This window comes from Abrus precatorius, unplaced genomic scaffold (assembly GCF_003935025.1).
Source record: "Abrus precatorius isolate BTA unplaced genomic scaffold, Abrus_2018 Scaffold6, whole genome shotgun sequence".
Taxonomy (NCBI): Eukaryota; Viridiplantae; Streptophyta; class Magnoliopsida; order Fabales; family Fabaceae; genus Abrus; species Abrus precatorius.
In genome coordinates this window covers 6,692,541-6,720,283 of record NW_020874406.1, presented here as the reverse complement: position 1 = coordinate 6,720,283, position 27,743 = coordinate 6,692,541, and the positions used below count along the sequence as shown (strand labels likewise).

Genomic DNA, 27,743 nt, shown 5'->3' with positions numbered 1-27,743 from the left:
TTTAGTAAAATGTTTGATTGGGTTTTTGTTTGAAGTTTTAAACTTTTCCTCTTTTATTGTGGTGATTGGCCTTTTTATATAAGTGGGTTCTGCCCTTTGTTGTAGAGAGCATTCTGGTTAGTTTGGGGTGATCATGGACACCAAAGATTGTCTTTGTTTTATATATATACATATATTGTATAACAATAAACGGTGGTCAATGTTGTGACTTGTGATACAAATTGTTAATTTTCTATGCTTGAAGAATATGAAAAACAGTGAATACTTTTGGTAAGATTGCTGAATAGAATCTTACTTGTTTACTTCCCAGATGAATTATTATTCTTACTTTTTCTCCCATTAATCTTCTTTAATATTTTATTCAGTTGAGGAGTAAAATTAAAAAAAAAAAAGGAATGAAACATTAAGGTTGGATTACAGTTATTTCTTTTATTAAACTTATTGAATATTTAAAAATATAAAATTGGTCGTTTTTAAATTTTAAATTTTATATATTCATATTTTTGTTTTGGTAGAAAGATTTACATTAATAAAATCATTGACTCAATTTATTAAAAAAACTAACTTTAATTAGGCACTAATGACATTGAAAGACTCGTTGAAGTTAAACAATATCACTTTATTTATTTATTTAAAGAAAGCAATTCAGTTAATATTTTAAAAAATAAGATTATTGTATTTCCAGTATTATAGACAATCAACTCACTATTTGGTTTATTTGTGCTAAAGATTTGCTCGCGAGAGAGAAGGAGAGAAGCCATGACTTGCAAGCAAAAACATCCGCTTCGCTCTGCAAAACTCCTCTTTAAGATTATTCTACGAACATATCTGCAAGATGGAAAGCTTGCAAGCATTCTTTCCTTTGTTTTTAACCTTTTGTTTTTTCATCTTATTCTTATTTTAAGTGTGGGGAATGGAACTTGATATTTAGTAGCACAAATTAAATTTATACATATAAAAAATCATTTATATCAATGACTGAAATAAAATAAAAAATAAAAAAATATGAATTACTTGTGAATTTTTTTACGCATGCTAACAAAAAGTTCTTTGCACTTTTCAGAAGATTCCAAACAAGTTCAGCGAAAGTACACTGGACTAAATGATTTGGTGGTATTTGGGAGTTTTTTTTACCGTAAAATGACAAAAAAAAACAAATCCTCATATAGACTTATTGTCAATTTTATTACACAAATGGACCTATTTTTGTTGCAATTCAGAATTCGGTCCGAGTTAGATTTTTGTTTTTTTTAATAATAAATAAATATTATTATTTAAATTATATTTATATATTATTATTTTAATAAATATTTATAAATATTTTATTAGTTATATATATTAAAATAAATTTTATTATTTGAATTTTGTTTTTATTTTTATATTATTTAAAAATAAATAAAAATAGTAATAATATTAATTTTAAATGTTTATTAAAATTTATTTGACATATTTAAGATAATAAATAATATTTTTAGAAAAAAATAATAACTAAATTTTTAAAAAATAATTAAATAATAAGTAAATTATTTTAGTTAATTTTTAAAAAATATTTAAAATATTTAAATAATAAGTATATTATTTTACATAACAATGTTAATGTTTAAATAATTTCTACTTAAAGAATACTAAATATATTTTTTAAAATTAAAAAAAAATATTAAATATTATTCTTTTTATTTATTTATTTAAATATGTAATTTTGACTTAATATTTTTAAATATTAGTATGATAAAATGATATTTTGAATAAAAATTTTATTTTAATTAAATTATTTGTTTAAAAATGTTATTATTTAATATTATAATTTTTAATATCCTAAACTCTAAAATTATACTATTATAATTTTGAATAAGTTTTATTTGAAAATAAAAAATTTATTTTTAAAAAGTAAATAAAATATTAAATTATAATTTAATTATTTATAGTTGAGACAAATATTTTGAAATTAAAATTTTCATATTATTAAAGTAACATTGATGAAGACAAAATACATTAATAAAAATGATAACAAATTCATAACAATATTAATAATTAACTATCTCCGTAATGGTGGCCAATTCCACAACGAGGGCGACATCTGTGACGTGGTGAGTTTCGTCGTTGTGGTTGTTGCTCTGGGATTTCAAGATGAACTTGTGGAGGATTTGGATCATCATGAAGGTCTAGTTGTTGGAATGCATTTGATGAATTACCAGGTTCATTAACAAAATCTGGTTAGTAAAGAGACTGCATGTAAGTTTGTGCTGAAGATGGAGTTGTAAAATCAACTCCAAATAAATTTGTAAAAAAATCCTCTGATGTTGTTGCAAATGAATGTATTGTGTTAATTATATTTGCTTTGGCGTAATGTTCAGAGGAATTGATGCAGTCTCGTGGTATGACGGTGTGGAAGTCGTACCCATTTCAAATGTGTTGGTAGTCCTTTATTGTTGGTCGCTCGTCTTGGGATCTTGTAGTAGTTGTGGCACAGATAGAAAATAGATAGAATTAGCAATGTACCATTCCATGTATTCTTGTATGTAACAAAATGGGCCTTGAATTGGATGACCTGTTATTGTTAGCTCACGTCTGTTATTCCATATTTCGATCCATTGACCATGTCTTGTAACTCAATTTTCATCCTGTCTTCCTCTCATATCAATTTTGTGGAGGTCATTCAAATTATTCGGTGGAGAAGAGACTTCTTGGATTAGACGAAACTGTAATTTGACTCTATCTGTTTGGTGTCATTCAACAATTGCAAAACAAAGGATGGCGGTACATGAAGTCCACAGTTGAACATCTCTATATGCTTCCATGGGTATTGATGTTTGCAAGTCTTGATATGGCGCCCATAAAAACTACAAATATATTTAAGTTTGTTATTTAAAATGATGTGTAAAAGATAAGAAAATAAATATGACGAGTTACCTGATTAGCTTGAATGTGATCAAATATTGATCTGTACCCCACAACATCATTTTGAGGTTTATTTCGAAAGTTTAGTACTCTACCCCCGCTCCATCTGCACACGAGAGGGTATGTTGGTGGATTACTAGAAATTGGCGCAATATATGGCATGCGATACCATGCCCAGGACATTAACAGTGATGAGCAACCACCCATTATTTTGCTACCAACTTTTGTGGCTTTGCTCATTTCTCTGTATAACATAGCTAAATAAGCAGAACCCCAACTATATCGTCTTGTTCTTTTAAGATTGGTTAATAAAGTTAAATACATAAGATGTACTTTGTTGCCTGTTTTGTTAGGCATCAAAACACCTCCAATTAAACCTAGTATATAAGCTCTACAATGGGCGTGAACTTCTTCTTCAGATGGTTCTTCTGATAATGGCAACATGTTGTCTCTCAGCCACTTTAGTTTTAGCATAGAGCCAATAAGTGACTCTCCCTTGACTGGCACGATACCGAGATATGTGTCACACATTTCCTCCCAGTCAAACATTGTTGGACCAATGACTGGTAAACCATCAACTCTTAGCCCGAGTTGAAGTGCAACATCCTCCCAGGTTATGGTGCACTCTCCTATTGGAAAATGGAATGTGTGAGTTTTAGGTCTCCACCTCTCGATCAAAGCTGTTATCAATGCGTGATCCACTTTAAGATGCCTTAGCTTTGCTATCCCAGCAAAACCAAGTTGTTCAAGTATAGGAACAATTAGGGGATTGGGTTCTGGCATTGAATGACAGAAAGATGAAATCATGTTTTCAGTTTCCTGCAGTTATTAATAAATTAGTAACATTATATGTAGAATATTGATTTACATATTCAGTTAGAGTTGCTAATGTGTAAAACTTACCGTTCTTCCAATGAAGGCGAATCTGTGTTCGTTTTGCTTCTAGAACAACATTTTTAGTAATGGGACTGTATGTTCCATAAGTTACCTAGACAGTTGCTTGCAATGCAAATGTATGTTCCAGGCTTCATATGGAAATTGAGTACACAACCGGCATACAGCGGTGGCTTGCTTGACGAGGGGAATGTGTTCTTCAAGAGGTTGTTTTGGACCTTCAAGGCATGCATTGATGGTTTTGCCTTTTGCAAACCAATTGTTCAAGTGGATGGAACATTTTTGACTAGTAGTAGCAGTTGCACAAGACGGCCGCAACAACATAACTCTCATTGCCTTTGCTGTGGTTGAAGGTGAAACTAGCGATGCATGGTTCTTTTTTTTGAAAAACTTAAGGAGGTAACCCCACAAGAGGGGTTGTGCCTCATTTCGGATCGTCACAAGGCCATAAGAAGTGCATACTTGAGAAATGGAAGTGGTTGGACAGAAAACAATTCTGTCCATGTCTATTGCATTAGACACATTGCACAAAACTTCATGTAACGATTCAAAAATGCTGCACTGAAGAAAGATGTCGTCTATATGGGTAATCTTAATTTTTTACATAGTCTATATTATCATTAATATTTTATACAATTGCTTAGTTAATTATATTAATTTAATTTGTAATCTTGTTTCCAGCATATGGGATGACTGAACTGAGATTCTTTAACTATTACAACATAATAAAAGATAATAATCCTGAAGCTGCACAATGGTTAAACAATATCCCAAGGAAAAAATGGACACTGGCATGGGACAACGGACGATGCTAGAGACACATGACAATAAACCAAGCGGAGTCAATCAATTCGGTCTTGAAGAAAACCAGAAACTTACCCATTTGCTCCATGGTCATGGCAACGTACACCCGTTGCAATAAGTTCTTCATTGACAGAAGCAAGGAAGTAGATGCAATGATTAATGCTAGACATATGTACTCAGAGGTTGCAATTAAAGCAATTCAAGATGCACAGTCAAAGGCGAATACTCATAGAGTCATCACCTTTGACAGAACAAGCACTAGATTTTTAGTCGAAGAAACGCAACATCTGACAGAAATTTGACCCGTAGGAAGATTTACAGTACGGTTAGATGAAATGTGGTGTGATTGTGGCAAGTTTCAAAAAGTTCACATCCCATGCTCACATGTAATTGCTTCATGTTTACATACACACCACAACTTTGACATCTACATATCTCCTGTGTATACCTTACAACAAGTTTCTAGGCTATACGAAGGTCAATTTGGAGAACTCAGACACGAAGACTATTGGCCAAATTACACGGACCCAACTTTGTGTCCAAATCCAGAACTGAAAAGAATTTCAAAGGGTCGACCTAAGTCTAGTAGGATAAGAACAGAGATGAACATTAGAGAACAACAAAGTCAGGCAAAAAATTGTTCTTATTGTCATACCGCTGGTCATATAAGGAAGACATGTCCAAATATCGGTCAAGCTTCTAGTTCCCGCCATTGATTTATGTTGTTGTTATTATTTTAAATTTTTTTCATGTCATTTTTAATTTTATGAATGTCATTGCATCTTTTAAATTTTTAGTATTTATAATTTATATTCAATATATATATATATATATATATATATATATCTACATAATATTATTTAATTATATTTATTATTATTAATAACATATTTTTTTAAATAAATAATTATGTATAAATTTTAATAAATATTAATATATCATAATAAATAAATAAAATGGTTATTATTTAATACTTTATTTATTTTATAAATATATAATATTAAATAACCAAAAATATAATTTTAGAATATAATATTAATATTATTTTCAAAAAAATTATATTAAATAATATAATAATAAAAATAAAAATATTATTTATTATCTTAAATATATCAAATAAATTTTAATAAACATTTAAAATTAATATTATTACTATTTTTATTTATTTTTAAATAATATTAAAATAAAACAAAATTTAAATAATAAAATTTATTTTATTATATATAACTAATAAAATATTTATAAATATTTATTTTAACAAAATAATAATATTTATTTATTATAAAAAAAACAAAAAACAAAAATCTAACTTAGAATTCAGTCCCTAGGGGACCGAATTATGAATTGCAACAAAAATGGGTCCATTCGTGTAATAAAATTGGCAATGGGTCTATATGAGAAATTTTTCTTTTTTGGTCATTTTACAGTAAAAAACTCGGTATTTGGCTTGAAAAGGGTTGGAAGGACCAAATTCAGATGGAATGTAGGGCATAATTCTTCAATAAAAATTCAGATGGAATTTTTGACAAGTAGTTTTGTTGGTTGGTTAATTGGTCACATTTTATTGATCAAATGGATTGACTTGATATTAGTCTGGGTAAAGCAAAATAATTCAATTCAATCTAATGTATCTATTCGATCGAATAAATATATTATGTCAGAATTTCAAAATTCTATGTCCAAAATCTTTCTTGTTTTCTTATTTATTACCTTTTTATATTATTTGTGGTGTTTGAATACCAAGAAAAAATGTCTCATTTGGAGGTGTCCATATTTGACATGAGTTGCCTTGAAATCAAATATCTTTTCCATGAGACTAAAAATGTTGATCATGGCCACTCTGACCATACCACCAACGAGACTGTTAAAATTTTGGATGAGATGATTCCAATTCCAAATTCTAACAAATCAGCCACATCCATATCATGTCCTCGACCATGTAAAAAATTGAGGACAAGCACAAGTGGTGGAGTTGGAAAAAACACCAATTTGCAACAAATGCCTCAGCATGTCCAAATTAAAGCTAACCTGACCCAAGACACTAATTTTGAGAAATCAGCTTTAGCATCTGCCAGGGAAGTAGCAGATGGTATACATTTCATAATTAGATTATTCTTTTCTTTTCATGGAACATTTGAGATTTTGAGGTCATGTTTTCATGGCATGCCATATTGTTTAACGTTCTTATAGGTAATGCCACCGAGAGCTAAAAAATGGAGCAATTGACTTCAAAAATTAATGCAACTTTAAACAGAGCTGCAACCTTCGGATCTAATAATCCATCTTGCACGATTGTCTTGAAGCCTTCCTATGTCTTTGGACGTTCTTTGGTGAGCTTTGGTCAGTTTCATTTTTATACAATAAGATGCATAGTTTGGCATGTTTTGTTTAAAGCAGCAATATAACATCTTAGTGTTTCGATCTTCTAACATGTAAAAGAAAAAAAATTCAGAATATTCCCTCAATTTGCAAAGAGATATTTGAAGGAAGAGCATATGGATATGCTGCTTCAGTCCTTGGATGGGAGAACATGGCTTGTTAATTATAGTCTCGGCAAAATTTACACGGGATGGATGAAATTTACGTCAGATAATCAATTGAATGTGGGGGATGTGTGCCTTCTTGAGCTCAGAAATAGTAAAGACCTTTGTTTGAAAGTAAGAATCTTTGGACTTTCAGATGAAACAGATTCTTCTCTATCAACAGGTAATCCAAGTTGGCCTTTGGTTTTAAACTATATTTATACTGTTTGTGCAAAGTACTGATGGTTTTGATTTTCTTCCTTTGAAGCAGTTCAAGGAGACGGATTTAATTGCATACCCACTAAGAGAATCCCATATTTTAGAAGCAGAATTTTTATTCCTAATGAAGGTAAAGAATAATTGTAAACCCTTTTGTAACAACCTCAAAATGCATATCCATTGTTTTATAAAACATTATAAAGATTTTACATGAAGATATGTCATTAATTAAGGTAAGTCTTAGACATCAATGCCCTGTGACCTTTTGGCAATTAATATCTTATTATGCACTGGGAAAAGCTAAAGCTGAATTGTGTATAATGCAAATGTAAATATCTTACAATGGCCATGCCACAGATAAGAGGAAGGCAACTGAGAAACCTTCGCAATAGATTAGTTCACTTCCATTCACAAATGAAGCTATAAAAGAAGCTAGCAAGTTCACCTCCAAAAATCCCTTTTTCAAAGTCTGTATAAAGCCCGATCATAAGCGAGATCACAGGCCGGTAAAGCTTTTTTTTTCTCTCATCAAAGTCATTAGTATCTCCTTATGTCATGCAGCATCTTATTGTTGCGTCTCATAGTATATTATATGTTATGTTACTTGATTTCTCTTTATTTGTTTTAAATCTTTCGTCATTTTAAAATATAAAAAATTATTAATTTAAATTTTATAATATTAACTTATGAAGCATGGATTCTGACTACATTAAATATGACACGACACAAACACTTGGACACAGCTGATGTCCAAAATATAAAACATTAAGACACTGCTTATATATATATATAGAACATTAATTTGATGCAGGTTGTTCCAATCACCTTCATGAGGAATTACTTCAGTAACAAGAGGACTGTGACGTTACAGTTTGGTAATAAATTGTGGCACGTCGATTTGCTCTGTCATGTGGGCTCTCCAACAAAATTGTCAAAGAATTGGGCTGTGTTTGAAAAAGAAAGCAAATTGATTACTGGAGATGTTTGCATTTTAGAGCTCATTAACGAAGAAGATGCAGTGTTTTATGTTCACATTTTCAGGGGCCAACCTTAGGCAATCTATTTGGATCTCTCAGAATATATTCTGAATTTGAAAGCTTAGACTATGTTCGTTAGCGTTTAGTATTCTTAATTACTGTGTGCTGATGTCTAGCCAAATGTAGAGTCATGTTACCAATCTACATGAGTTGTGCGGAGGTAAGTATTTGAAGTTTAATTCTGGGTTGCGGCGGAAATAAAAACCTTATTTATTTAAATGAGTTACATTTAAAACTTGAGCTTGACTTTTTTAAAAAAAAAATAAAATTTGAATTTAACTTGTTAACTTACTTATAATTTGTTAATTTTCTCAACAAATTTTGAATAATTTTTTATTAATTTAATATTAATGAATATTTTATGTTAAAAAGTAAAGTAAAATAGTAATAAAATATAATTTTATCTATATAAAGATTATTTATGATTAAAATTAATTTTCTATAACAAAAATAACATTTTTAAAAAAAATTATGCTCACTTGTTTAAAATACAACTTTTAAAAATTTAAACTAAATAAATAATATACACACAATATAATGATTTAAAAATATGGATCTCAAGTAAATATAACAAATAAAATTAAAATTATCTAAGTGTGTGCGAATATATGAAAAAATATAGAAGTTATTTTTGAGCTATTAGTGCCAAAGTTTTAAAATAAAGCTTAAATTTTGTTTATTTAAATAATTGAATCTAATTTTAAGTTTAAACTTATTTTTTAATAAAATAAATAAGTTTATTCAAGTATTTAAAGAATAACAGTTCAGTTCAACTCATTTATACTCTTAAGAGCAAGCATCAAAATAAAATTTCAAAATTGGACAATCACATAGGCATACTAAATTATTCAATATTCAAGAATTTCAGTTGAGAAGCATTGTCAAACTATAATCATTCCCAAAGAACTGGTGCTTCTAGAGATAGAAATTTTTGCCAAAAAAATAAAATAAAAGAAGATAGAAATTCAACATTGAAAATGAAGCACACTGAAATTTCCTGTTGAGAAAATAACAAAGTTCAAAATTATCAGAAAATAAAGAACATTGACTAGAGCACATCATTCATTATCATAGTTTAGCATACCAGAGATGAAATCAATTTAGATTTGAGATACACATACACAAGCCCAAAAGAACAAAGAACTTAACTAATCAACCTGAAAAAGCAAAATACCATATCATCCTCTATGATAAAAGAAATGAGTGGAGAAGGGAGATTCTAAAATAATTTCATCCTTAGCACAAGAAGACCCCAATTAGCTAAAAAATTTACTCAACAATTAGTTTCTCTATACACATGATATAACTAACTATTCTATAGAAACATTTGAATTAACAAATTGAATTACCAATTTTGAGTCCAACTCAATCAAAACACCTTCTAGATAAGGTTCTTGGCTAATATGAGACTTGTCAATAGAGTCTAAAGTTTAGATAGAACAATGGCCTAATTTCTTGATGAAACTAGCTCTAAAAAAAATCCTTAATCATCTCTTATTAAACCATCACAAGAGTCCCTTCATTTGAATTCTACCAAGAAGTGTCTCTTGCTAACATGTCCTATGAATTTTTGAAGGATACAACACAAACTCAGAATTGATATAATTTACGTAACTATGCAATTTACAACAAAAAGAATTTAAATCAAGAAAATGTTTATTAAAAGTTCATTCATTTCTATTTAACTATAATAAACAGATAACAACAACAAAACAAATATCCAAGTTAGCAATTCATTTGAACATTTCTTATTCAAATTAAAAAAAATAACAATTTAGAAAGTTGAAGACTAGAAAATGAACAAACACCAATTATTTTCATAAGTTAAAGTATTCCATATATTTGAAGCAACCTCACAGTCTCTAAGCATGCATCACAAATTCATATCCATAATACTACATATATTACAACTATCAAAATTTATAATACCCCTATTCATCCTTTTATTATTAGTTAATAATTTAACGTGAATTAATTTCCGAAAAAAAAAAACTTAATTTTGGAGATCCTTTCAATTTTCAAATTAATTTAAATAAATAGGAATCAAAATTTTCTAAATTATTAAAAGCAAGAAATAAATAATGTACATGTTTTAAAGAGAAAAAAGTTAGTGAAAAAGGAAACCAGCTAGTCACGTTCACACATACAAAAATCTTAGGAGAAATTAATATATTAATCAAATCATAAAATTTTCTAAAGTATAAGAATTAAATTTTTCCCGGTCTCAATCATTATTTGAAACAAAATAGGTGATAGCAAAGTTCAAATTAGATTATAGAATTTTAGGATAAGATAAATAAACAAAATTTTGGACTTCAGAAATCTAAATGTTACTCCAAAATTTAATTTTTAGTCTAAGTACTAGAAATCTCTCACCAAACAATAGAACAAGAACTTGTACTTGAAATAATAAGGATATTATCAACGATAAATATAATAACGATAAATTTATATTTAGCTTACAAAACCTAATTTCGTCATATAAGCTAAATTAGTTTATGAATATCCCTGAAAATAAGGCTCTCGCAAAATTAAATGATACATTTTACTAGTATTGGTAGAATTTTAAATAAATTTTTTAGAAATTCCATTAATCTCGTCACATATTCCTAAGGGATGAGTTGAGACTATTATATAATTTGGAATACTCATTATGCTAGCTTGATCTAAAATAATCCTACCAACAACAATATAGAGTTAATTTTCCAATTTTGAAGTTTGTTCCTAATTCTATCTATGATGTCAAAATAAAGACTTCTTTTAGATTTCCTATTGAAAATTGGAGTGCCTAAATAGAGGTCTAGATTATCATACCAATGAATTCCTAATTACTAACTTAAATTTTTTTAATTAGAAAAGCTAGTACTAACATAAAAGAAAACTAGGTATTTATTCTTATTAATTTGTTGACTCAAGACTTCACAAAACAATTACGTAACAACTTAAATTACTTTAATAGGATCCTTAGATGCCTCGATCACAAGAATTAAATTATTTATATAAAAAATGTAAAAAATATTCATCCTATGTCTTCCAAAACAAAAAGGATTCAAGTCTCCAACAATTACCTTAATTGAATATGATGAGCAAATCTTTCTAGACAAATGAAAAAATATATAGACACAAAGGATTGTCTTGATGAATACTCCTAAAAGGAAGAAACTTTTCCAACAAGTCATCATTCTAATTAATTTGAAACGAAGAAATTAGGCAACCATAAACTAAATCAAACTAAAACTTACTAAATCTCACCTTATTTAAAGTCTCTCCAGTCAAATCTCATCTAATGTTATCATAAATTCTATTGAGGTCAAATTTTTAAATCATAAATTGTTTCTTACCTTTCATAATTTTCAAAAAATTAAACTAATTAATGGAGGATGACTACATGATCAATCCTTTGTCTCTTTGGCACAAAACTACATCAATTTTTATATATTAATTAGAGAAAAAAGATATTTTATTTTATTAACTAAATTTTTTGTTACAATTTTATAGATAATATTATATAAAGAGATAGGCCTATCCTGATTAATGTATTTTAGATGTAAACTTTTACCAATTAAAGTTAAGACAATATGGTTTACCTTTGCTATTTTAGAAAGATTAACAAATATTTCATTAATAAACTTTACATCAGGACTTGAAGATTTGTAGTTACTTATATTAAAAAGTGCATTTTTAATTTCTTGTAAAGAAACTATCTTATTAATAATATTCAAATCAACCTTACTAAAATTAATAAAAAAATTGAACAATCAAAGTTAATTTTATCATAAAATTAATTATAATACAATGATTTAAACATGACTTTTAAGATAGCTAAGATCATACGAGTCTTATAGATCTTCAAAATTTCTAAGAGCTTCTATTATATTTCCAACCTATGAATAATAATTGCTTGATGAAAAAAATTATTATTTGTCTCTCCTCGTTGAATCCATATAGACCTAGCTTGGTGAAACTAATAACCTTCCTTTTAGTCTAAAATACCTTCATATTCTTACCAAAGTTTAGAAAGAATATTAACTAAGAAAGGATTATTTTTGTCTTCAAATTCTTAAGAGTTCTGAGTTTGTAGTCATACAGTGTCATAAGATACATCATCCTTCGTGGGACCACAATTTACAATGCAATTTATATGAATAATAATGACTACTTCTACTTGTTCACGCATCAACAAATCATGGGATGGTTGATAGTTAGGATAGTTAAATATATTTTTCTTGCATGCAACAAAAGTTAGTTAGACTTCATTTCATGTCAGAAATTTGATATTATACTATTCTTATTGGTAATAACTTAACCAATCACTTTTTGCTCCACATTGCAATAACACATTCTAATTACTGTTCATAGATCAAATCTCAAGGCACATATACAACTCAAAAGGATAATCCCTTCATTTAGGTGAAAGATTAATCATCATTGAAAATTCATAACTCATTCATTACAAGTCCAATAAAAAAAATCATGAAACTAGTAAGGTTATATTCCTTTAACTGTTTATTTTCATACAATATTACAAACATAAATTAATCACAAATAGATAGTAGCATGAGTTTCAGTTTCTCCCAGCAAGTCACAAAACACCAATTTCTAGCACTAGTTTAGTATATAATTCATTTTAACTCCAAATTTAATGAAACTATGTGTTAATTACTCCTAAAATAGTCCTCTATCTAAATAAAATATCTTTGTAATTTTTTTCAAAATAGTCCTTGCAACTTATTGACATTACAGTATAGTCCCTGAACTTTATTATTTTACAAAAATGTCCTTTTAATTAAAGACTTATAAATCCCAACCATGCTACACATTTTTCTTAAGGTTCCTAGGACATTCTCAGACTTATACATCATCAAGTACAAACACTTGATCCTACCAATCACATAGTCAAATCCTTGTACTTTTAGAATCAAATTAAAAGCAAAAAGTATGCTACTTTCTTATTCTTTGGTCCAATCTTTTAAATTTATTTTATTTTTTCTTCAAATTTCTTATGCAAGTCTCAGTCAAGTCCATATAAGAAGGATAAATTTTCATAAATTTACGGCTGAGTGCTTCCTTAATCAATAAGAGAAAATCAAATACAAAAACAAAACTTCTATTACCATTTCAAATATTTTACGTTCTTTTTAAATGAGGCAACAATTACTTTTAATGGGTTAAAAGCAGAGTCTCTCTGATTAATAACAAAATGAGTCATGTACTTATTATGTCTCAACTCAATAATAATAACCATGAAACCATATTCACTAACAATAAAGTTATTTCAAATAAGCCTAATAACAATAATTAATTAGAATATGGACTAAACAACTTAATTTAATAATTTGACATCCAATTAATCTAAAATTAAATTAAATTAAATTTATAGCAAAAATTGATTTATGCCAATCTACAAACATACGTATCCAACATTATATTGAAGTAATCACCCGGTACATATTAAATTTAATCCTCACTAATGACATAAAAAGTGGCAACTTATCCCAATCTTCACTTTCTTAATGAACTTAATAATTTTTAAGTATTTCATGATTTTTTTATAATTTTTTTCTCTCAAATATTATTATTTGAATTTATTCATCATAATTTAAAATGTAAATTTTTATGCATTAAATTAATATATAACTAGACTTGTCTTGATTCAAATAATTAGTTACTTAATTTTGTCCTCAATTCAAAGAGTATTATTTCTTTAATTCATTTTTATCTCCTAAAATATAAAATCTTAACTAATCATTATTTATATATATATATATATATATATATATATATAAATATATATATATATATATATATATATATGATTAATGAAAGATGAATATGAGTAAGTCTTAATAATTTATATTACTTAATAATTTAATTAGAAGAATGTTTTAGATAATAAATTTTAATTAAATAAAAACAATTATATAATTGATTAATTTTATAAATTATATTTAATATTTTAATATATTGATGGTTTATAAAACTTAAAGTAACATTGGTATATATTAGTATTATAAAATGTTGCGTTAATAAAATAACTTTAATTTAAATTAGTTGATTGATTAGTAAGTTAGTAATTAGAGAAGGAATATATCTTGATTAATTATTAAGATAATTATCTAATTAATTAAAAATAAGATATAATAAAATACTATTGCATAAAGTCTAGGTAAAGTAAATATATGTAAGTTTTATCAATTTATAATATATAACTATAAAAAAATTATACTTTAGTACTATAAATTGATATACTTATATTATTATTTATTCTTTTATTATAAAAATTTAATATTCATGAAATAAAAGAAAGTAAATCATAAACATAAAATTAAATCACGTTAATATTCTACAAATATATGTAACATCCTTAATTTATTTAATTTATGTGATAATCTACAACAAAAGAAGAAAGTAAAAATGAATATCTTTATACTTATAGTATACAAATTTGAAAGAAAATTTAAAATTTTTATTTTTCACCAGTCAATCCTTAAAATTTAATAATTATTTAAAATGATAAAATTTTAAACATAATTAAACATTTATCGTCATAATATAACTTACTAAATAAAATTTGAACACCATTAAACAATTGTTTTATTTGTATTACTAAAATATATAAATAAAATATTTGCAAATCATAGTCAATACACATTAGAACTTTAAATAAAATAATTACATAAAAGAAGAAAAATCAAAGTACATTAGATTTTAACAAGTAGATCACTCCCACACCAAAACTCAGCGAAAATGATCCTTTTCCTATGACTTACTTCTCTTGTCTCTATTCTCCTTTTGTCCACTAAAAATATTCCTTCTATATATGCCCTGTTTTGTGATATCAATAATACTTTACATTCTTGTATCTGAATTTACTTCTGCTTTAATATCTACCACCTTTAGATACTCTTTTTTGACTTCTCTTTTTATTTTTAGTGACAAGCACCTTAACTTGAGATGAAAAATCTTATGTCTTCGTTATTATGAAGAACACTATTATTTACCATTTGTAAAGAGACAACACCATTAGGGGCAGAGTTTGTAATAGAGACCTTAAGTGTCTCCTAAGAGTGAGGTAGAGAATTCAACTAACTTCTCAAAATCTCATCAATAAATTTGATGTCCATTCCTAAAATTTGATCAAGGAGCTGTTGAAATTCGTTCAAGTGATATGAAATGGAAGTTTTTTTTCTTATACTTCAAACTCACAATGGAACTTAGCAAATACAACTTGTTCCAAGACTTTGAGGCATATAAAGATTCAATCTTCTCCTTCAAAGTCCTGTCTTGTTACTTACTCGCAATGTGGTTATAAACATTATCATCCACAAAATGCTAAATGAAACCACACATTTGTTAATACTTAAAGTCTCATTCTTCATTAGACATAGAATCTAGCTTCTGAGTAGCACATATCAGAAGATGCATTTTCTTTACAAGTAGCAAGTCTTTCATTTTCTTCTTTCACAAGTGATAATTAGTGTCATTCAAACTAACCATTCTATTTGTATTCACCTCTATCATTCATACAAGTCTGCCTTTAAGCCAAAAATCTCTTATGCAACTCAAATAGGGGATACCAACACAAATGTAATAATGAATAACGTAGGAGAATCAAATCTCCCAACTTGCAAGAATCTATGAGGAGTAACAACAAGTGTTGTAACAACTAAAAAGAATAAAATAGAAAGTAGGTATCAAATTTGTTTAACATAGAAAACTCCCTCAATGTGAGAGGTAAAAATCATGAGTTGTCTAGATAAAAGAAATAACTCCACTATGATCAAATAAGGATAGAAGAGAGTCACAAATAAGTGCGCAAACTATGCTTACAATCAGATAATCAACTCCAATAACAAAACTTACAAAATTTTGAATCAAGAAAATAAAAATACCCAACAAATAGAGCTATTACATGAACATTATTAATTATATCACAAGCCTTTTCAAAACAAAGAATCAAGCCTCGTGAAATTGTTGTCAAAGTTTTAGCCTGATCTAATGCTGAATGACTTTGCAAACACAAATTTACCAAAATTGCTTTGAGTTTATGCAAGAATAACTTTCTTTCTTCTTTTGTCATAAAAGTGGTTGTTCTTTTACTCTAATGACCTTTCACTACTCGACTCTTGAGCCCCTAGGGCATAGAATGTGAGTATGACCTCTCTCTCAATAACACACAAACAACCCTAAAGACTTATATCTACTTGTATAAGTAAGATAAAGTGAGTTGCTCATTTTGGACCTTTTATTAAATAGGATGGTAGTCTAGTACCCAACATCATTTGGGGAAGAGTTGTGAAATAGCTATGGCAAGTTTAGTTTAAAATAATGCAAAAGAATTTTCATGGGATCACAATGGCATAAATCACAATATTTATGTTGTAGCAGATTCAAGAAGCTAAGTATTCATCATTCGATACCAAGAAAAATTTTTGGTTTCCCAAATTGGTTGAAGAAACACAACACATGAAAAAAGGAATGAATTTAGGAGTGAATGAATAAACAACATTGCCTCATTTCATAGTAAAGTAAAAGGCTAGAAGCATAAGTTTATAGGTCATTGAAGGTGAGACAATTGTTGAAGTGTATTAGCAATTGTAGAAGGGTGCATTTTGTAAACTTAAGGGTGAGAAAATAAAAAAAAATAATTAACCATGTTAACTTAATTTTATTTCTTACCTATATATTAAACTGTCCTTTTCCTTTTTTTATATATGATTTGTCTACCTATTTATTCGATTTTTCAGTGTATAATCCTAATTTTTAAATATAATATCATTAAATTAAAAGAAATTGCACCTATCCTCAGCGTATACAAAATTAAAAAAGGAAAGGCGCTAGAAAAATCCCTTTGATGGCAAAGAACTTGGAGATCAACCGCCACAAAGAAAACTAGAGTAGCATGATTTGTTTGTTAAAACAATGAATAGGATTTGACAATAAGTTTCTTACGAACCTTCACTGTAAAGTGTTATTTTGTACTGTGACCTCTTCTAAATTTTATTTGGTATATATGCATAATTAAGTGAGTGAACAAAATTGTAATTATAGAGCCCCTTTTTTGTGTTAATATTATATGAATGATCCTGTAATGTCTCTCTTAACATGCATATACATAATGAACAAAAAGAAAATAGACATACATATACGTATACTGTTATCAAGAATGTATATAATCGAATGGACAAATAATCCAAACCAAAGTTTTCTTTCGTCCACTATTTTTGAGTTGTTTCTTCTCTACCTAATTGGATGAGGAATTAATATACCAACCATTACATTTCATAACTTGTCTTTGCTTTTTATATATATATAAAGCTAATAATTACACACTTTTTCATATACTTTTTACTATAGTGACTAAAATTCAATAAAAATTTAAAAAAATATAAAAAAGACATTAATTTAAAAGTAAGAAAAAGTGAAATTTATATGATTATTATGTCATTCAAGATCCACATAACTTCTCAATATGCTACGCCTTAAACTTTATAAACTAGCAATGAATTGAGAAATACAAAATCTCTAACTACTTATATTTACAATAAAAAGAATGTTGGGTCAAACAAAATTCTAAAAGAAGAAATGTTTAAACAAATAATTTTTTCAATAAAAATACTTTGAAACATATTGTTGCTAGTCTTCCATCCAACCAGTAAAATAAAATATTTACAAAAAAGAAATTAACATGATTCAGTACTTTCCTTTCATTTACATGCACATTAAATATATTTTTCAATGTAATTATAATTAAATTCATTCAGAATCTCATTTCCATAAATCAGAAACAAAATTAAGCACAATTTTCACCGGTATTATTTCCATTTGAAATCTAACAAAACATACATGTAAACAACAAAACAAATGTCATCCTTGAAATATAAATAGTTGTCAACAAGATCAAGCTCGTGACATCAATGCATACTCCAAAAGCTTTTGATTGCGCTCAAATTCAACCATGTCTTCTTCATCCAAATTAACCCATGCCTCTATTCCTTCCCCACATTTGGTGGCCAACAAAGTCACATTATTTTTCACAGGCATGCCAACAGTACTCACCCAAGTTGGAATTCCCCATCCAAAATTAGCTTCATATAATGGAAATCTTGTCCAGCTAGTGAAGTCACACCATTGAACACCCTCTAGATGTGTAGGCATCACTTGCTTCATGGACTCCACAACCACATCAAACCCACCATCACCTTTGATTTTACTCACATAATCCCCATCAAATCTCATTATTGCTTTCCTAACCATCATTGCCAAATCCTTCAACTCAACACTAACACTTCCTCTCACTTGGTGTTCAATCAAAGGAGTAACGGCCAGCTGAACAATATTTCCTATGTTACGCTCCGGCAATGTTGGCACAACACGAGTGCGAATGTTCACAACATGTGTTACCAAGGACCTTATAATTACATACTCTTGAGCCCTTGATCTTGCAATTGTTGCTTCCATCATTGATTTCCAAATGAGAGCCGTCACAGCTTCTACCTTAGTAGGATTGTAGCCACCCATTTCGGATTTTAGCCTAAACATGCTTGTTCCATCAAACACTAACCTTAAGGTTGTGAGTTCTTTGTTGTCAACACGACCAGATAGTGGACTAGAAAATTCCATGTCTCTTGTTGGAAACAACAAACTTGCTTCCATATAAGGTTTGATGATTGTGTTATCATTTACCTTATTTGCCATTTCAACCCAAGCATTGAGGAATGAGGCTGTTGCTATACCATCAGCAACCTTGTGGAGTAAGCACACTCCCAGTACTATACCACCACAACTTAGTTCACTAACTTGAATTGCCATCATTGCCGATTCCTCATCATTACCATTGTTTACTCTACTTCCAAATGGATCTAGTGGAAGTAATTTTTTCAACAGGTTGACCTTTGGATGTTCTAGAATGTTGGTGAGGCTACAAGAGATTTTAGACTCAATGAAAAGCACGCCTTCATCATTACAATCAACATAGGAATTTTCTTTGATTCTTCCACAAAATGGGTAGTAGAAAGTTAAGAGATTTGATAAGGAATCCTTTAGTTTGTCACACAAGGTTGTAAACTTGCCATAACCACTCACATCAGATTTAGAATAGAAAAGGAGAAATGGAACATACTGATTCGGTGCCAATTGATCAAGAAAGGAAAGTTTGAAGTGTTTGAGATGACTAGGTGTTGTAGAGGATGGCTTCACTCTTTGAGTTGACATAATCTTACATTTAGCTTCCATTTTACTTTTGTGTATACAATTTCAGCTGTGGTGAGAAAGCCACAAACAACAATCACTTTATATTCCTTGCCTTGAAACAATTTGCTAATATTATTAAATACATATAAGAAACTATTTAATATAGAAATAATTTTTAGAAGGAATAAAATTATAATTATAAATAATTTTTTTATTACAAATATTATATTTATCATATGAAGAAACTAATAATATCACTAAATTTATATAAAATGCATTCAAACATGTAACAAATTATTATTAATGATATCCTAAAATGCTTAGGTTAAAATCATTAATAAAAAAGTACCGTTGAAGTATTTTGTAAGATTATTATTTATATATTCTACATAAAGTAATTTCACTTTATAGTGATTCTTAGACACTATCTATGCAAAGGTTTTTGAATTATATTTTTTGTATTTAATATGATATAGTTGATATTATTTTTTATATTTTAAAATATATTAATTGTTTTACTTATTTTTAGTATTAAGAATTAATTTATTAAAACGTTTGCGTTTTATGCTTTCGATAAAAGTGGTTAGTGAATGAGAGATAGATGTGATTATTTTTTAATATTTTAAGATATTAGTATTCAATTATTTTATTTGTTTATTTTTATTTTATGGTTTTATCTTTTTTTATAATGAATATTAAATAAGAGGACGGTAGAATGGGACGTCGGTGGAATCAGTTATAATGAAATTGAAAATTACACGTGACCGTTAAACTCCATGAAATTGGATCAATTTATGATTATGATTACTCTTAAGTATTTATTAATAATTTTTTAAAAATATTATTTTTATAACTATATTAATAATGTAAGTATTTTGCATAAAAAAATTCTTAAATAAAAAAACATAATATATATATATATATATAAGATACTCTAATTGATATTTTAAAATATTATTAATTATTTTCATGTAATAGTAATTATTAAACGCGTGAGAATGAGGGTATTAGTGATGCTGCATGAGAAAATTTTTAATTTCATTTAATTTATGATTTTAAAAAATTGATCTTTGTATTTTACATAATATTTTTTTAATCAGTACAATATTATAAGTAATAAAGAATTGTATATAATATTTTTTATTAAAAATTATATAATTTAATGTATTTATACTATTAAATACTAAAAATATTTAAAAAATTATAATAAAATTTAATGCATTAATATTATTAAATATTTTATCTTTTAATAAAAATTATTTATTCATTTTATATAAATTAAAAAATAATAATATAATTATATATATTAAATTTGGTGTTCTTTAACTGCATGAGATAACGTGTGTGTCTCTTTTATTATTTGCATACTGATAATTTTTAACGATGTGTGAAAGGATACATAATAAAAATTTGTATATGATAATTTTTTTATGAAAATCACTTGATTCAACGCATTAAAAATTACACAATAATATTAAATGTTATATTTTTAATAAAAAATTAATATTTATTAATTTCTTATCATGTATCTTTAGGTATATTGTATAAAAGTTTTAATTTATGTAGTGTTAAAAATTAAGTTATTTAAATTGAAACGTTTTATTATTTTATGATGGAGTTATTTTTTTTTATTTTATCTAGATCAAATGTATCTAGAAGTTTTCGAGTCAGATAAAATCATAATAAATTATAGGTTGGAGTTATTTTTGACTTTTTGACTGTGTGACATAACATTTAATGGTCATTTAAATGAAATTGATAATGGCATTGAATGAAAGGTTGGTGACATAAATTATAAGTTGGAGTTATTTTTGACTCTTTGACTGAGTGACATAACATTTAATGGTCATTTAATTTGATTTTTTATTTGCTATTTTTATTTAATATATTTATATATGTTTAATTTGTAACTCCTTAACAGCAAAAGCATAAAATAAGACGTGACGTTTTTTAATATTTAATATAATATAGCTGATTTTTTATATTTTAAAATGTTATTAAATATTTCATTTATTTAATGCTAAAATTTGATTCTCTAATTTTTTTTGTAATTTACCTTTTGCATAATAGTAATTATTAAATGGGAAGTTATAAATATTTTAAGTTGAACAATTTAATTAATAAAGTTTAATTTCACTAAAACATATTTTAAAATATTATTTGTTAAATTTAACATTATCGTTTAATTTAACTCAATCTATGATCATTTTCCCTTTTTATTAAACTTAGTCATAGTTATCAAAATTAAAATGGACCATCTAATTCAATCTGTTTCACCGAGAAACTGAGAACAGGTAAGTTAAAATCTTAGATAAAGCTAAGAAATTAGTGGAAAGAAAAATTAGTTAAAAGTTAATTAAAATTGAACAAATTGAACCACCTAATTCATAAGGACTTCCTTTTTATTTTATTCTAAGATTTTAATAAAAAAAAAAAGTCATGCATAATATTTATATATTAATTTTTATTATTTAATTATTTATTATAATTTTTATCATATATAAGATCATTACATGTTGATTTAAAATTTTAATTAAATTCTTTTAGATTTTAGATTATTTTATTATTTAATATATATTTAACATTATTTTTACTAATTCAACCATAATTAAAATAATAAATCATTTAAATTTTTTAATACTTTATATATATATATATATATATATATACTATTGGTTTCATCACAATTATCAAATTGATGATTGGTTTAATTACAAAATATTGATATTTTTAAGAAAGTAAAAAGAAAGAAAGAAAGAAAAAATATATAAAAAATTGAATATAAAAATATAATTATTACAAAAACAAGCACATGCCTTTGATTTCATGTTTCTAATAAATTTACAGCAAAATCAAATTAATTTGAAATTTGCTAGTTTACTGTCTCATTGTCATAAGAAAAATGACTACATTTAAAAAAATATTTTTTTTAACATGTACATTATATCTAATAAGTTACATGTGATAAAAATTTATTAAAAATTATCATAATTAATATATCTAATTTTATAATTTTTAATAAAAATTTGTTGTATATAGTTTCTTATCCAATGTAATGTTGTATAAGCTAAAAAAACCATTAAAAATATTATTCAGGTCACATTGAAGATTGAACCAAGCTGCATTTATAGAAAGAAAAATGAATAATTGAAAAAGGTGCATTGCATTGCCTCAATGTGATGGAAGAGAACTTAGGAGGACTTGCTCATTTTTTTTTTCACACTAATTAATAATTAAATGTTGTTACACTACGTCAAAAATAAGCTTTTGAAGCGCTAACTTAGATAGCAGTTAGTAAAAACTGCTTTGTAACAATATATTTAGAGAGCGGTTAACGTTAAACTGCTCTCAGATCTATATTTTTAAGAGCGGTTATCTGTTAACCATTCTCTAAAATATACTTTAGAGAGCAAGTTAGTGTTGAACCGCTCTCAGATCTATACTTCTGAGAGCGGTTCTCTATTAACCGCTCTCTAAAGTCATATATTAGAGAGCAGTTAATAAATAATCGCTCTCTAAAGTTGTTCTTGGAGAACGGTTAATAAAGAACCGCTCTTTAAAGTCTTTAACTTTTATAAATGAAACACGCTCATGCTCAACTTATGAATCTCTTTGTCTTCCTAACAAAGTTGGTCTCTTTTACTTCTGTAAGTTCTTTTCATCTTTTATGTTTTTATAGTTCTCTTTGTCTTCCTAATTTGTTCTCTTTCACGTTTATAGGTTCTCTTCATCTTCTATGTCTCCACAGTTCTTCGTTCACATTTGTAGGTACCTTTTTCACAGTTCTTTCCATTTTTTCTTTTTCTCTTTATTAATGCTAAATCATTCATTCTCTCTTTCTTTTATTTTCTCTTTGTTAACGGTGAATTATCTTATTAATTTGTTCTCTTTTTCTCTGTTTATTGTTTGATTTTTGCAAATATGGCTGTTTGATTAACATAGCGTATGAACTCAAGATTTAATTTTGATTTGTGATAAAAATGAAGAAATTTTGATTGTCAGGCTTGTAAATTAAAATTTAAACGTAACAATAAATTAATTTTAGTTTGCTACAGAAAACTTGTAAATAAATAAATTTCAAATTTCAGATTCACGGTTTAAATTCATATTTTGGAGAGCGGTTCTGCGTGGAACCGCTATCTAATCTTACACACATACTTTAGAGAGCGGTTTCACGCAGAACCGCTCTCCAATCTTAACATTTGAGAGTGGTTATTTAACCGCTCTCCCAAATGTAATATATTGGATAGCACGAGATTTTAGAGCAGTTCTAAACGCTCTCTAATTTAAAACGGAACCGCTCTCTTATCTCATTTTCAGCGTAGTGTTAGCTGACTGGTTTCATTGTGAATTTAAAGTAAATTTAAAATCAATCTCATAATTTCTTAAATTATAACGCTTTTAGGAGTTTTGTCAAACCAAATAACTTTTAAAAATTAGTTTTCTTTTTCATGTCATGTCAAATAAGTTTTTACTATTTAATTCAAATTTTAAAACTTTTATAAGTTTGATTTTAATTTATAAAATGTATCTATTTATTTAATAAAATAATTAAAAGTTACTAATAAGTTTAATACTTACTCTTTTTAAATTATAAAGTTTATTAAATTTAAAAATAATTATATAATACATTTTAACTATTTATTTTAAAATTTATTTAATAGTTCTCGTGCAGTGTTTGAAAAATTTACTGGTTTAAAGAAAGAAAGTTATTTGGAAACCAAAAGAAAAGGTATTTGAAAATAAAATTAATCATAACATAAATAAAAGGAAATGTATTTAGAAAAATAATTCTTAAGAATGTTAATGAAAATTTAGATTTACTAGGAGTGTTTGTAATTTAGTTTAGACCAATTTAAGAATAAATGCTCATATACTTGGAAATCGTTCATTTGATCATACGTATACGCGGAAGGAAAGGATCTTATCATATTGGAATTAAAATTTGAACAAATTCAAACTAAACTATAGAATTCCAAAAAAAAATTAAAATTAAACTACATAATATATTTAGAAAAAATATTTTTATATTAGTGTAAGTTTAAAAATTTGTATACTTGATTAGAGCATTTTATTTAACTTACATCTAACGATCAGTAAAGTAATAAATTATAACTCATTAGATATAAATTAAATGAAATGCTCAAATCAAGTGTAAGAGTTTTTAGACTTACACTAGTGTAAGAATATTCTACCCCTAAATATATTTTACAATTTAGTTTGAATTTGTTCAAATCTTAAATCCAATATAATTCAAGTATTAAAAATATTTACATAGGATGATTTGGATATTTATCTAACATTTTAATATATATTTTTAAAAAATACTTAATTATTAATTAAAATTTATTAAAAACTATAAAAGTGCAAGAAAAAATAATTAAATTAAAGGTATAAAAATAAGAAGTCATATAATTTTTGAGAATTTTAATCAATTTAACCAACAACTAAGAATATGTTAGTAAATGTATTGTTAGTTTTTCAATTATATATTAGTTAGAAAGTGGTAAATAAACTATTTCATTATTATTATTTTTTATTTTTAATTAAAACTTATTTTTTAAAATTTATAAACACGCTGAATAATAAGTTGTATTTGTAAAAGTATAATAATAAAATGTAACTTTGAGAGTAAAATAAAGAAAATATAGTTAAGCATTGTTATATTACAAATATATAATTGTAAAGAAAAGAGTTAACTTAAAAAGTAAAATAATATATACACAAAATTGATTTGAATTGAATTTTATTGATTTTTAAAGTAGTTATACAATTCAATTCAAAATTAAAAGTTTTTTTAATTTTTAATTTTTCTAATTTTTATTTAATTTGGATTTTATTTATTTATTTTAATTTATTCTCACGTGAATAAAATTTCACTAAAAAGGGATGTATATAAAAAAAGGATCTTTCATCTTTCTACTTATAAATATCTTTTATATTAAGGAGTTAATTAAAACATATATAAATAGAAAGTATTGATTTTCAATATATTTTTTTATAAATAAATTTAATAAATTTAGTTCATAATTTTTATCCTTAGTGTATTAAAATTATTTATTTATTATTATTATACAACCAAAATTTTATTATTTTATTAATATGAAAATATTTATACTATATTTTTAATGATATTAAAATTCATTATTTATTTATTTATTTTTAATTAATGAACTTAAAAGTCCGACAAAATAAAACTTAACTAATCACTCTAAGTTAAACTTATATCATTATTATTCTCACAAAGAAGAGGAAAAAGTTAAAGAGAGAAAAGTAAATAAAAATTGTCATCGTCATTTTCAAGATGTGTTAAACTAGTAAGAAAGTCAACATATCTATTAGTCTTACTAAAAATGCTATAGAGACAAATAATTCTACAAGATTAAAGTAAAGATCTAATTTCACCAATCAAAGATTAAAGTCTATTATAACACCCTAATTTCTTTTCATTATTTTTGTTTTCAAAATGAAAGAATTTCTAAGGAATATTTCTTTTAGCTCAAACGAGAATAGATAAGAATTGTCCATCTTTATTTTAGCTCAAGCAAAAAATCCTTCGCTTAAGTTAAAAATCCTTAACTTAAGCAAAAAAGTGTCTCAAATAAGCGAGAAATGATTGGTTATACTATTTGCAATTAAGATCAGTAATTTGTTGGATTGACATGAAGAAGATGCTTTTCGAGAAAATTTTCCTTGCATCTAAAGCAACAATAATCAGAAAAGAAATAAGTGGCAAAGTGGTTTCCTCAAGAGACTTTGTATGAATACTCTGAGAGGTTCAAGAAATTGTATGCAACGTGTCCACACCACTAAATTAGTGTTCAGTTGTTTATTCAATACTTTTATGAGAGTCTTGCTCCAACGGAGAGAAACATGCTTGATACAGCCAGTGGTTGAGCCCTTATTGATAAAACACCAATTACAGTCAGAGCATTGATTGATAGCATGGTAGAAAATTCTCAACATTTTAATATTAGAGCTATAATGTCAATAAAAGAAGTTCATAATATATATCATCCTAACCAGATGACAGCTGAGAGCAAACTTAAGAGCAAAATTGAGAAGCTGACCACCTTTGTGAGGCAGTTAGTTGTTACACAACAAATTGTTCATTCATGGAACATACTCAAATTATTATCCTTTACATCAAGATAGTAATTAGCAAGCTTCTGTCCAAGGAGTTTTTAGTAGAAGGGAAGAGTAATATGGAGCTCAAAATTTTTAGTAACCTCAGAGACAATAATATAGATTTTAATATCAATCCCATAATCATACATTCAATGACCATCCAAATATGAGATATGTTATTTGGAAACAACAACAATGATTTGGACAACATCGTAGTAATTATAGATCCCTTCCACTTAGGCAACAACAAAATTGCAATACAATAGGCCAAGCCAAAATGTTGAACCATAATTGAGAATTTGGTAAAATAGATGGATAAAAGCAATTTACAGTTCCAACAAAATATTATTGCAACTATATAAGATCTCCAGACTCAGATTGGTCAACTAGCTAATACTATGAACCAATTTAAGTCTCAACGATCTAGTTAACCACCTTCTCAACCAGAAATTAATCCAAGAAAAATAAGTGTTATCATATTAAGGAGTGAGAAAGCGATACAAAATAGCCAACATAATAAAGGAGTACTTAATAATATTGAGGGTGACAAGCAACAAAACATAGACACAAGCTATTATACAAAATCATGATATTTCTGCTCTCAGTACTTCACCTTCTCCATATACTGTTAAAAAAAAACACTCCTTCCCTTTCCAAACAGAGTTGTGAAACAAAAGCCACCAACAAACCTTGATAAAGAGATTTTTTAGACTTTAAGAAGAGTTAAAGTGAACATTCCACTCTTGGATGCCATTAAATAGATTTTGAAATATGCAAAGTTTCTCAAAGAGTTATGTACTACTAAGAGGAGAGTTAATGATTATGAGAGAATTAGCATAGGGAGGTGTAACATCCTTATCTCAAAATTCGTACAATGCATAAATTATTCTTAATCATTTAATATAAATATCGTTTGATGAATTTAATGAATTGATTATGGAAAATTACTGAAAAATTTCTTTAAGTTCTATATGTAAATGGAAATTTTAAAACTGGCAATACTAATATAACAATAATAATAATAAATACAGTGAAGAATAAATAAACA

General features: G+C 26.6%; 1 protein-coding gene across 1 annotated transcript; it reads right to left on the bottom strand.

Moving 5' to 3' along the window:
• Positions 1-11,727: 11,727 nt before the first annotated feature.
• On the bottom strand, positions 11,728-19,609 carry LOC113870079 (vinorine synthase-like). Its single transcript, XM_027506678.1, has 2 exons — positions 18,288-19,609; positions 11,728-11,758 (listed from the first exon to the last, which is right to left on the bottom strand). The coding sequence occupies exons 1-2, from the start codon at positions 19,607-19,609 to the stop codon at positions 11,728-11,730; spliced, it is 1,353 nt and encodes a 450-aa protein (XP_027362479.1).
• Positions 19,610-27,743: the final 8,134 nt, after the last annotated feature.